The sequence below is a fragment of the Anastrepha obliqua genome, chromosome 2 (assembly GCF_027943255.1).
Source record: "Anastrepha obliqua isolate idAnaObli1 chromosome 2, idAnaObli1_1.0, whole genome shotgun sequence".
NCBI classification, from domain to species: Eukaryota; Metazoa; Arthropoda; class Insecta; order Diptera; family Tephritidae; genus Anastrepha; species Anastrepha obliqua.
In genome coordinates this window covers 121299718-121313704 of record NC_072893.1, presented here as the reverse complement: position 1 = coordinate 121313704, position 13987 = coordinate 121299718, and the positions used below count along the sequence as shown (strand labels likewise).

Below are 13987 nucleotides of genomic sequence, written 5' to 3'. Positions count from 1 at the left end.
TTTTTCTGTACAGGCTCCGATTTTGATGTGAAAACGCGAATGCGCGAATTTCTCAATGGCACTTGCTTGCATTTGGTCGCACTGTCTGGCACTTTGCCGATGGCTTTTCTGCTCCTTTGTAAAGGCTATGCTAAGGAATTTGTCAATATGTTGGACCGTGAGCTGCGCACAGCGGCGATGTGCGCCGTGTTGGGCGATAAATGTGATATACTCAATTTGTTCATACAATGCGGCGCCGATTTGGCAATAAAGGTACACCGAAAAATACAATTAGAATGCGGGGATATAAAAGATAAAAGTGGTACTGAATTTAAATTTTGAACCCTTACGAAGTATTCTGAGACGAAAATATTTTTTCCCATGGGAAAGCGCCGAGTTTAAAAATTATTGTTATTATATATGTTTTGCCTATCCTTCCTAGGGTCTGGATGGCATAACGTGTCTGCACATTGCCGCCAAATTGGGTAACCTTGAGGCGACGCAATTGATTATCGACAGCTACAGGTCATGTCGCAGTATTTTAAGTTTTATGGATTTCATTAATGCCCAGGACGATGGCGGCTGGACGGCTATGGTGTGGGCAGCGGAATTGGGCCACATGGAAATTGTGAGGTAAGCGGTGAGATAAGATAAGAGAAAAGCAAAAGGATTTAAAAAAGGTGAAAACTTACAAAAATAAAAAATAAAAATTAAAAATTAAAAAAATAAATGAATAATAAAACAATTATAAAAAATAATAAATAAATTATAAAAAATAATAAATAAATTATAAAAAATAATAAAAAATATTTAAAAAAAGTAACAGAAATAAAAAAAAATATATAATAAAAGTAAAAAAATAATAAAAAAAATATTGAAATAAAAAATAACAAAAAATTATAAAACAATAATGAAAAAAATATATAAAATATAATATGAAAATTAATATAAAAATAATTTAGAAAATAATATAAAAAAAAATAAAAAAAATAGTAAAGAAAAATAATAAGAAAATCATAAATAAAAAATATAATATTAAGAAATAATAATAAAAAATAATAATAAAATATTAAAAAATATTAAAAAATAATACAAAATAATAAAAAATAATAAAAAATAATAAAAAATAATAAAAAAAATAATAAAAAAATAATAAAATAATAAAAAAATAAAAAAAAAAATAATAAAAAAGTAATAAAAAGGACGATGGCGGCTGGACGGCTTTGATGTGGTAAGTAAAAGGATTTAAAAAAGGTGAGAACTTACCAAAATAAAAAAAGTTAAAAAAGTAATAAAAAAATAATACATTTTTCTTAATTATAAAAAAAATTATAAAAAAAAATTATAAAAAAATTATAAAAAAAATATATAACAAAATAATTTAAAAAATCATAAAAAAAAAATGTAAAAAAATAATTAAAAAAAATCAGCATGGGCGGGGTTGCTATTGGTTTGATCAGCGAAGTTAAGTATATTGGTCTTGTCCTGGAGGCCAAGCTTAACTGGAAAAACATGCTGAAGCAACCTTGTCCAAACCAACAAAGGCTCTCATGATCTGCAAACGTCTATCAGGAAAATTCTGAGCCTGTAGCCCAAAAATCCTGAGATGGATGCGCATCATGCTAATAAGCCCAATGATAACATATGGAGCGGTCGCTTAGACCCCGATAGCTACTCTCTCGACAGTGCGGACAGCGCTAACAAAGCTTCAGCGCTTAGCATGCATGTGCATGACGCGGGCGATGCGGACCTGCCATATAGCGGCGATGAAGGTGATGCTTGAGCTGACACCACTTCATATATGTAGTTATTCAGCAATCAGCCAAGCGTACTCTATTGAATATTACCCGGGAAGGCTTTGGGAGAGGAAAAGTGATGTCATCTAAAAGCAGCTACCCAGAGGTGATATCACTAAAGTCAACAAATTCGAATTCAGAAGTGAACTGGACGATAAGTTAAACTGGATTTGAAAGGAAACTCCAGGGGTGTACTCCACTACACCTGCATTGCTGCACAGATGGCTTAAATACACCAGAAGACATAGGCGCTGGAATATATGGCCCCGGAAGCAAGCCATCTATGCCGATGGGTGGTTTTCCAGGTTTCTTCCTAGCGGAGATGTTCGTCATCTGTCTATCTGTGCAGAGATAAATTTTCGTATAAGTCTAATTTGGGTCCCAGAACGAAATGGTATAACTGGGAGCGAAGTAGCAGACGCACTGGCGAGAGAGGTTGCGGTCTCGTCAATAATAGGATCCGAGCCCTTCCTTGTTATGGGGCAACACACCATCAAGGAGAAGCTTAGGTGTGTTTTAGGGGAAATCTCTATTGGTAGGTTACAACCAAGAGAGTCTTAAGAGACTCATAACCATGCTAAGGATAAACCGAAATTGGTCATGGGCATTGTCATAGGCCATTGCAGACTGCGTAGTCATCTGCACATGATCGAAATATGGTCCACTGACCCTTCTCGATTCTACAACCAATCCCAGTAGACTCCAATGCACCTTCTCCTTGAATATGGCGCTATAGTGGGCAGAAGGTTGAGATATCTCGGCCAGCTGCAGCCAGAAGAAAGGCACATACGCTCAATCCAATCCAGATCTATCCTGAGTTTAGTAAGGGAACTGAGTCTGAATGAGGTACTGAGACGAAAAAATAATAAAATAAAAATTCGAAAAATAAAACCAACCCATAAACGAAAAAGAAATAATAAGTAAAGATATTTTTTTTGATTTATTAAAAATATATATATGATATCTAACAGTAAAACAAACGAGGGGAGAGTGTTTTTAGTATTCGGACATACAAAAAAACAAAACAAAAAGAAATAAAAAAAAAGAATTAAAAAAATAAAAACCTAAAAATAAAATAAAAACCTAAAAAAAATATAAAAAAATAAAAACCTAAAAAAAAAATAAAAAGAAAAAATTAAAAAAAAAAACAATAAAACATTATTTTCTGATATTTCGTTTTCTGTATTATTCTTTTTCCAGCCTTCTGCTAAATCATGGCGCCGATCCGAATATTTGCGACAATGACAATAACACCGTTTTACATTGGGCTACACTCCATAACAATGGCTTAGAGACGATTACAATGTTGTTGCAGGCCAGCACCGATTGCAATGTACAAAATGTGGATGGCGATACACCGCTGTAAGTAGACCTCACTAGCATCCGCTAATAAATCTTTTCAAGCAAAATGTTTTAATACTTTTCTTTCTCTCTCCCTCTCTCTTTTTTCCGTCAGCCACATCGCCTGTCGTCATTCCATCACCCGCCTTTGTATTGCACTCATTGCTAACGGCGCCGATCTAATGGTGAAGAACAAAGCAGACGAACTACCCTACGATTGTATACCACACGAAGATTCCGAGTGTGCGCGTACGGTCGGTTTCAATATGCAGATGCGTACATTCCGTCCTTCGGGGTTACGCAGCCGCATTGTTTGCGATGACATATCAAATGGGCGTGAAAGGCGTCCTATTCAGGTGGTGCGCAATGAGCAGAAATTGTGCGGCAATGCAGCTGGTGCTGAGCAGAATGGTGGCAATGAGGAAATGGCGGGTCCATCGTCAACATCGGCTGCCTCTATTAGTCATGATGAATCCGATGAGATTATGTTGCCCGATTTGAAATATATAAAAAAGTCGATAATATTACAAAATTGTACACCAATCGATTACCGGGTGGCGCAGATGCGCATCTGCTCGTGTTTAGATGGGTAAACGAAATTAGTGAAAATTGTTTGAATTGTTTATCAATTACTTGTTATGTTATTTTGCAGCTGTATTTCATCGCAGTGTCAGTGTACGGAGGCATCTGGACAGAATTGGTATACCGCTGAAGGTCGTTTGTGTGCCGATTTCAATTTCGAAGATCCAGTACCCATATTCGAATGCAACGATGTCTGCGGTTGCAATAAGGTGAGCGGACAAATATAGAAAGTAAATATTTCAATTGCATTTTTAAGGCATTCTCCCCCTCGTGGATGTTGCTTAACAGACAGCCCTTCACGTCTCTGCGAATTCGGTTACCTACAATTTGTCTGCGAAGTAAAATAATAGTTGTTGTTCTTGTTGTAGCAGCATAAAAATTCGCCATACAATTACGGGGAATGCTGTTGGAGTGACAGTCAGTCCTTGGTCTGATATAAATCTGGTCACAAATGGAGGAGCCAACAGTTTTAAGCTGACTCCGAACGGCAAGTGGTTTTTTATGGGGAGCTTTTTCATGGCAGAAATACCCCAGAGGTTTCTCATTGCCTGCCGAAGGGCGACCGCTATTGTTTTATGTTCGAAGATTCGAACATACACACTCCCGAATGGTAGTTACGCACAAACGCATTCGGCTACGGCGGTTGCCAATCGAAAGTAATACTGCAATCAGGACAACCGCGGAATGGCTTTTGATGTCCCCCCTACAACATCTACAGAATGAGGCACAAATGTTGCCAGTCAAGGCGACTAACAAACTGCTCAGCAAACAGTTTCTACTCGGGTGCTACCGTAGCTTTCACTCCTATAGACACCTACTGGACTGGACAGTATTTAGACAGACTATAAACGACATTTATTGGAAGACACCACCTTCTTAAGCTCCCGACCCCCGAATGCCGTTATCGTAGTCCAACTACCACCCATAGCAGATGAAGAGCTCCAGCTACCCCGAGAGATCCGCGTAACCTTGCCACAATTACGTTCTGGATATTGTAGCAGGTTAAATTCCTACCCATCTAGAACTCACCCCGACATACCAAAAATCTGTCCAGCATGTGAAGGTATCCCGCACGATACTAACCACCTTTTCACATGCCCCACCAAACTTGCTCAACCAACACCACTTTTTCTCGGAATCCAAACTGTCCAAATAGCAAGTTGCCGACTCGGTCAAAGTTCAAATTCAGTTTCAATTAAACTTGTTCTATTAAACTGTCGCGAAAGCCATTGTAAACGATCGATCAAAGAAGTTAACCAAAGAAGAGTAACTGTTCCATAAGTTCATTATAAAAAAACGGTAGGCTCCGTAAAACCAATTATTCCAATTTATGGAGCATTCCATGGAAAATGGTAAATTTCGACCGCCGAACAAATTGCATTTCCGGATGATTATATTAGTGTTAATGTATTTAAAATATATCAATCTTCATTATAAACATCGACCTTTTACTTGACCTCAGTTTGAAGTATCTTTTTTTACAACAAAAACAACTCATAAAAATTTTATTTTCTTCTATCGAAATTTGGTCAAGTTTAAGCGCTTAGTTCTCATTATGTAAGACATATAGCGTGAAACTGATAATTGGTGTTAAAAGAACAAACTTTTACGTTTTGAAACGTAAATTAAAAAAAAGTTTATTTATGAACAACGCAGATATGCTCTTTTAAAAAAATGGTTCGATGATGTCCCGTACGAACGCACTTAACACTGTACAGTTATTTTTGTGCTCATCCGAGTAACTTATTTGTTTCGATTACTTTACATTTAAAGCAAACTACTGGTGCCCTTTGTACATCTAAAGCATTGATTTCAGTTTGCATCGCAAATAAGTTCAATATTCAGTCATTAAATTTTGCCCCGTACGAACACGGCATATCAGTTTTTCTTTTAACTAAAAAATGGAGAAAATTAGTGACAATAATAACAACCATAGCGTGTCACATTATAAAAAATGGAGAGACGAGTAACGGAAAAAAGGTCCAGATTTCAAAAACAACGAAAAAGAAAGAGTGAAACAGTGGAGGAAAAGAAAAACTGAAGCCATGACCCAGGAAGAAATACAGAAGAAGTACGAAAAAGAAAAAACGAGAGTCCAAAGAGCCAAAAAGTTGATCCGAACCCAAGACAGGGAGGCTGGTTCAAATACTGTTGGTGATTGCGAATCTGAATGTTTTCCATACAAATGTATGCTAAGGCTGTACAGAAATGTATGCGAAGTCTACCCAGTTCACCCACTAAAAAAAGGCTGTTGTAGCCGGTGTGGCAAAAAAAAACTTGGACTTAGTATTGATAACGTTACGAATAAATCTATAAATGAACCAATTAACGATGATGAAACCACCAAAATGGTGAAAGATTTTTACTTTCGTCCAAACATTGTTTATACATGCCCGGGCATGAACGACACAATGGTCTGTTGGACTAACGGTAAAAAACTTACATTACAAAAGCACTACCTCACCTTATTTTTAAAAGAAGCTTTTTATATATTTAAGGAAGAGTTTCCGAACATAAAAGTAGAGTTTTCTAGATTTTGTGCACTACGACCGAAAAATGTTGTGTTATTAAAGACACGCCATCAGAACAGTGCAAATGTATGATTCACGAGAATTTTATTCTAAAATTGAAGTGTATGAATATAAGCTACAATAGCTCCTACGGGAGCAACATTCTCTGTGATACGGCCCTTGATTCAAGCTGTTGGAGAAATGTGGAAATGGAAAAATCGTCTCAACGAGTAAAACTGAAGACAGAAAAAATCAGTTGTGGAGAGTTACACGAAAACCTTATATGCGACTTACCATATGTCATGTATCACATAAATATAAAAAGAGTACAAGCACAAGCATTCCAAAGCGAAAAAATAATGAACATGCAAGAATACTTCAAATTGATTTTGCTATGTCTTATTCTTGCGCATATCAAAACGAGGTGCAGTCAGCTTTATGGAGCAGGGAAAGTGACTTGTTAATCAAAAAGCCCGTAGCCAAGGAAGCAATACTGTAATCCAAAACGCGAATGATTTCGCAAAAGTTGCTGCCACATTAGTTCCTTCAACATCCATTTTTTATATTTCTGCATTCGAAATAGCTGACAAAATTCGGGATGTTCGTCCCTGGGAATCGTCCAAGCCTATACCCGGAATATCCAAATTTCATAAAATATTTGCAAATGGGCGCGAAGTTACATTTAAAAGCCATGTTCAAGATAACAACAGCATCAAATTTTCCCTTTAGAGAACGTTAAAATCAAAATTTAAGAGCTGAATTTCGTACGCGTCTCGTACGAACACAATTTGTCGCGTACGAACATTTTCATTTTTACTCTATAAAATAAATAAATATAAATATGTTTTAATTTTTTTTGTTGTGTTAATAAACTCTAATACAATTACAATCAAATGTCATTTTCGTTTTCTTGTTAATATTATTAGTTTCGCTGAAATTTCACTTAATTCACTATAATTCAGAGTAGTGGTAGACTGGAGCTGTACGAACATATATAATAATTTTTTTTTGATTTTGCAAAGATATGCGAATATTTTAAAGCACGTTTATAGGTTTCGTTTAGAAAACTACCACACAGTATTAGTGCACTAAATAACTCGTTTTAAAAAGTTATGGTTTGTCTATAATTAAGGTTGTAAACTGTAAAAATTCGTACGATCTGTCCCGTACGAACCATGGAATGCTCCTTATATGTAATTCATACATACAAATTATTTTTCATCTTTATTTCTACCCTCAACTATACAACTTTTTACCATTATCCCTTTAGCTCTCTTGTCGAAATCGTATTGTACAAAATGGCATACGCATACCACTGCAAGTGTTCGAATGCAATGATCCGACTAAAGGTTGGGGTGTACGCACTCTGGTACATATACCCAAGGGCGCCTTCGTCTCCGAATATATCGGCGAAATACTCAGTAATACCGAAGCCGATCGACGTACTGACGATAGTTATTGCTTTGATTTGGAAAATGGCCATTGCATCGATGCGAATTACTTTGGCAATGTCAGTCGTTTCTATAATCATTCGTGCGAGCCGAATATTGTGTCGGTGCGTGTATTTTTCGAACATCAGGATTATCGCTTTCCGAAAATTGCATTTTTCGCCTGTCGCGATATTGAAGCGGCCGAAGAGCTATGGTGTGTACAAATAAATTTAAAAATCTAACTTTTATTTATTCCTTTGTATTTTTATGATCTCTGCTTCTCCTACCAACAGCTTCGATTATGGCGACACATTTTGGCTATTCAAAAATCGTCACCTCTCGTGCAAATGTCTAACAGCCGCTTGTCGTTATGCGGCGGCCAAGCCAAGTGGGGGCGCTGATGCTGCGTCAGCAAACGCACCGGTTTCACTCAGCGCGCCACAGCAAGCGCCTGAGATAGTTGTAGTCAGCGCTCATGCAGCGGCAAGTAATAGCAATTTAAGAAATGGTCACGCTGCCTAAATAAGTAGTTAAATTTATATTTTTTTAATTTTTTTTTTTGTTTTTGCAAAAAGTATGGTATGCGGTTTGAGTTTTAAGTGTGGAATTTATGTTTGTAAAGTAATTTAAGCATTTAGTTTTTAATATTACAAATAATTAAATATATGAAAATGTCCAAGCAAAATGTAACAAACAGCAAAGTAAATAGTTTTTGTTTTTGTTTTTATAAAATCATAGCATATTTCGTTGTTTACACTATGTGCTGCCGCTGTATGTTTTGCTTTTATTTTTAGTTGAATGCGTTTGTTAATTTTAATTTAAGTTTTATTGTAATCAATGATTAAAAAAATGTCCTTCTAAATATCATATACAAATGTAAGAAATGTATACTTATACATAATCATAGTAATTTAAAAACACTCTGCACACTGTTCTTTCAACAATGTTTCGCGTAGGTGCAACACTTTCGGGATTTACATTTTGTAAATGTTTGCCAAAAGTGCCTTGAATAAGTAAAGAGTAGCCGTAAAGCAAGCTTGAGATAGACTGTGGGTGTCGACATGTATGCGGAAACTTTGTTGAAATGAAGTATTCAGAAAATATGCATGCAATACAAACGCATTTCTTATAAAAATAGAATTTCTAAAATGATGAGATGTGTGAAAAACACTAAAATTTATGCTAAGAACTGTGCGCCTTTGGGGGCATTCCACGTAATGTCTAATACTATATTTCGTTTTTCCTAAATAACTATAACAAATTTTAGTCAAATAGGAATTTAAAGAAGGAATAAAAAATAAAATAATAAATGTTAAAAAAACAACTTTATTTGAAATATAAACTTACCACCTTGAATACATGAAATTGTTTAAAAAAAGTAATACAAATAAAAACATAGAGTAGAAATATTTAATAAAATCAACAGACAAATATAAACACAACCTAAAACATATTTATAAGCTTGCAAATTATTTAATGACAAACTAAAATGTAAACAATATTAAAATGTAATAAAATATTATAAAAATAAAAATAAATTTAAATTGTATCAGCTGGCAAGTTTGGTATTATTTGGATACAGGGAACTTGGAATACGAAAAAAGTTAACGTTCGTTATAAAAAAAAAACTTAAAATTTTTTGTTAATAAAAAAAATTAAAAAATTTTATGGGCCAGTCTACCGTTTGTTAACAAAAAGTTAAAATTAAAAAAAAAACTTAAAAAAAAAGTTATCAAAAAAAAACTTTAAATTAAAATTAAAATTGAAATTTAAAAAAAGTAAAATTAAAGAATAAATAAAAATTAAAAAAAAATTAAATTAAAAAGAAAATTAAAATTACAAAGAAAAATTTAAATTAAAACAAACTTAAAATTAAAAAGAAAATTAAAATTACAAAGAAAAATTGAAATAAAAAAAAAAATTAAAATAAAAAAAAAAATTAAAATTAAAAAAAAAAATTAAATTAAAATTAAAAAAGTTGAAAGTAAAATCAACGTTAAAATTATTTATTAAAAATAAAAATTTACATTTTTTATATTATCTTATCAAAAACTACTGGTTTGGGGAGAAACGTTTTCTATAAAAAAACTTAAAATTAAAATTAAAAAAACAATTGAAACTAAAAAATACATTAAAATTAAAATTAAATCAAAACAAACTTTAAAATAAAAAAAATTCAAATAAAAGATAAATTAAAATTATAAAAAAAGTAAACATTATTTATAAAAAACAAAAATTTACATTTTTATCTCATCTTATCAAAAAACTATTGGATTGGGGAGTAAGTTCATAGCGTTTTTTTTAAACCTTTTTCCATAAAAAAAACTTTTCTCTTTTTATTAAAAAAATTTAAATTACAAAAATTGAAATTAAAATTAAAACAAAAAATAATATTAAAATTAAAAACGATGTTAAAATTAAAAAAAAAAAAAACAAAAATAAAATTAAAATTAAAAAAAAGTTGAAATTAAAATAAAAGTTAAAATTATTTACTAAAAACAAAAATATACATATTTTATTGTATCTTATCAAAAAACTATTGGATTGGGGAGCAACGTTTTCTATAAAAAAAACTTAAAATTTTTTGTTAAAAAAGTGAAAATTAAAAAAAATTAAAATTAAAAAAAAAATTAAAATTAACATTAACATTAAAAAAAAACAATTAAAATTAAAATGAAATTAAAATTAAAACAAAAAATAGTATTAAAATGAAAAATTGGAATTAAAAAATACATTACAATTAAAAAAAAAATTAAAATTAAGAAAAGTGTAAATTAAAATAAAAATTAAAATTACTTATTAAAAACAAAAAATTAAATTTTGTAACTTATATAATCAAAAAACTATTGGATTGGGGAGTAAGTTCACAGCGTTTTTATATTCTCTTATTTTAACGTTTTCGATAAAAAAAACTTAAAATTTTTTGTTAAAAGAAAATTAAAAGTAAAAAAAAATAATATTAGAATTAAAAAAAAAAAAAAAATAAAATTAATATTAACATTAAAAAATAAAATAAAATTAAGAAAAAAATTGAAATTAAAATTAAACAAAAATTTAAATTAAAATTAAAAAAAAAAATGGTTGGTTGGTTGTTTAAGGGTGCCCCTCGCTTCGGAGTGCCACATAGACCGCAAGTTGGGTCCGTTGTGCTGCCCTAGAGCTCATTATGTTATATGATTTCCCCACCTAACCCAGAATTTTATTGTAGATTTTGGTCAAAGATATTAATTCGTTTCGAGAATTTGATGAGAGATTCGATTTTCAGGTTCGAGAGTACTGAAAGATTGTCAATTGTTGGAGAGCCTAGAAGAGTCGACTTCTGGCTAGACCGGGACAACTGCACAGCAAAAAAAAGTTAAAATTAAAATTATCTCTTAAAAACAAAAATTAACATTTTTTATCTTATTTTATCAATATTATCAAAAAACTATTGGCTCGGGGAGTAAGTTCATAGCGTTTTTATATTTTCTTTTATTTTCCAATGATTTGCTTGCTGTTTGGCTAAGGGTAAGTATCAATTCGATAGAACTCTTTCTTTCTCTTATTTTTTATTAATTTTGAGGCTTAGAAATGGAATATCCAGGAGGCAAAAATCAACATTTTCGACCCCTGCTTTGCTTTTCATCGAGGTCAAAAAGCTGCCCAAGCAGTCTGGGACATTTGCGACGTGTATGGAGAAGGTGTCATGGGCGAGTCTACCGCACGGAAATGTTTTGCAAAGTTCAAAAATGGCGGATGGCGACTTTGACGTCGATGACACTTTCCGCAATGAAAAGCTTTCTGAATTCGATGAAGAACGTTTAAGATCTTTTTTGAAGGGAACGGTTATCAAACCAGTAGTGAATTGGTGGAAAAAATGAGCTGCGATCATAAACGATTACATATAGTATTCTCAATCACCTTCATTCCATGGGATTTACTGAAAAATTGGGATTCTGGGTGCCTCCCGAGGTAAACAAAAAAAAAAACACCAAGAAAGTCGCCTTCAAATTGCTTCTCAGCATCTCGCTCGCCATCGAGTCACGCGCGGTCATAAAAAAAAAAAAAATTCAGCTGATTTGCCGATACCACCTTTAATAGATTCGTCTTGGCTTTTTGTAAGAGGAAAGGGAAAATGAAAATTTTAGTTTTTTTTTTAAATATTTTCTAGGTTAATTTTTCAATAAATTCTTTATCTTATTACTATTCTAAACCTATTTGCCCTTCGTTTTTTTTTTTTGGATGCCTCATTGCAAACCTCTTCCGTTTTTTGCTGTGCCTTATTTTTCTGCTCCTTTTTGTTTTGTCATTTCAGCTTTCGCTTCCACTCTCTTTTCTTTAGTCCATATTCATATGTACACCATTAATGTATATTTTCACCAATCTTTTGGCAGCTTTTACGCGTTCGTCCTGGAAAATACGTAGGAATATACACTTGTGTTAACAATAATAGCGTGCATCAAATGACAAAGTTTTGAATATTTATTTATTTCTATTATTATTATTTTTATTTTTTTATCAAAATATAGTTCTATTAACTACTTTTCAAACTTTAAAAAATGGCCTCTACTCTCATAGAGTTATTGTATTCTTTCTGTATTCTTAGTTTCTCCTGTTGATGTCCGACTACTTTTCGAGTTCAAATAATGTGTAGTGGAATTGGATGGCAGATTTTCTTATTTCCAAATTCACAAATACGAGCTCGTTCTGAAATCATATCGGCATTCCTAAACCTGTGATCTCGACCGGAAGTCATATTATGCAACCGAGGCTGCCTAGAACAGAAAGTAAAGAGTAACTTAGGTACTCAGGAGCCTAACATCTTTACGGAAACACTACTACCTCCTCACGCTCAACGGACAATGATGTTGCGAAGGAATAAAAAATTAGTCTTGATAAGCTTCAAAGAGAGAAAAATTTAAGTTTAAAATAAGGAGTACATAAATCAAAAATGCGACCTAGGTTCTGTGCGGTAAAAGCGTCTTTTCTGTTTTCCTTAAGTTATGTGCGATTCTTTTGTGTGTTATTTCTTGAAATCTCCTTATACTTACTTGGATAACTTGGCTATCGAGCGATTCACCGGTTAGTATAAACTCGACTGGTTCAATTGCACACACTGCCCTTTGTCGTATAATCTCGATAGCTTTCGTGATGAAGTCGTTCTCCAAACCGTTGACGCCGCAAAAACGTACGATTTTCAATCGTTGACACTTTTCCACAAAAGTGAGTGCTTCCTTCACACGAAAACTGGAGCCAATGGAAAAATCCTCTAAGTTGACGAGGTTGCCAAATGTGGCGAGGCAAACCGTCGTCCCAAAATTTACATCTGATAAGTGTAACCATCTCAGACTTGTCAATTGTGAGATGTGTTTAAAATCGCGCTTCGTCAAGGAGCTTCCTCCTACATAAAGGTGTACCAACTGCTGCCTTCGACGCAACTCCGCAAAGAGTAGACGCGCTTGATAGCTACCACATTTGCACACAGCCCAGCCGCTGGTGTCCGCGGTGTGCTCAGTATAATTCGTCTCATTAATAATGTCTTTGCAAGCGTCACATTGACGGGTTTTGAAGTCACTTATAGCGAGGGATCTCAGTTTCGGTAATGTGCCCAATAGTTGCCAAGTAGGATGAGTATTCCATTCTACCACTAATACAACGAGATGCGTTAGATTGTCGAAAATCTGTTGAGCGAAACGCTCCGATAAGGCTCCAGGACAATTATGCATTTTTAGTTTCCGCAATTTATTATATCTAGTAATTTCGAGCAGGTATTCCGATTGCAGGGAGTCAGCCGATTGCAAGGATAGTATCTCAAGACTGTTCAGCTCGTCGATGTATTTTCCTATGAGGTGCACACAATAACATTACGGGCCTGTTAGTCTCCTAGGGTATAGGCATTTTCTATAAAGGAAAGATTTTGTCTATTAAACTTACCAGTTATTTGATGACATTGATAGCATGCCAAACGCTTAAGTCTTGGTAGTGGCAAGAGTGCCTCCAAACATTCGTCGGTGAATCCGATTAGATGCGCCTCTTCAATTTCTGGATGTTTTTCACGTAGTATTCGCAAGAAGCTCCTGTCACATTTGCTTAGATGGATCTCTCTTATCGTTTGTGGAGTGCCAATTAGATGTGGGAAGATTTTGATTGTATCATCATCCAAACAATATTGCTTGCGTAATTTTCGCATTGATTCATGACTTTCATATAAATTGAATATATTTAGAAATCTCAAACAGACATTTGGCCATTTGAACATGCGCGTACCGAAATCCAGATATTTGAGAATACCGAACAAACATTCATCATTAAGATCGAGTATTGTTGTTGTAGGTGATATTTCCATCATTTGGCTAAAGAAATGAAAACA

At 33.5% G+C, this 13987-nt stretch overlaps 1 protein-coding gene across 2 annotated transcripts in view; it reads left to right on the top strand.

Moving 5' to 3' along the window:
* LOC129237143 (serine-rich adhesin for platelets) overlaps window positions 1–9097 on the top strand; it is a 29766-nt gene extending 20669 nt beyond the window's left edge. For both annotated transcript variants that reach the window (XM_054871637.1, XM_054871638.1), the window contains 7 exons: window positions 14–252; window positions 422–612; window positions 2976–3137; window positions 3232–3705; window positions 3769–3907; window positions 7479–7852; window positions 7932–9097. In XM_054871637.1, the coding sequence (XP_054727612.1) occupies window positions 14–252; window positions 422–612; window positions 2976–3137; window positions 3232–3705; window positions 3769–3907; window positions 7479–7852; window positions 7932–8160 (1808 nt within the window). In that variant the 3' untranslated portion in view covers window positions 8161–9097. The remainder of the gene's footprint in view (window positions 1–13; window positions 253–421; window positions 613–2975; window positions 3138–3231; window positions 3706–3768; window positions 3908–7478; window positions 7853–7931) is intronic.
* The last annotated feature ends 4890 nt before the right edge of the window (window positions 9098–13987 follow it).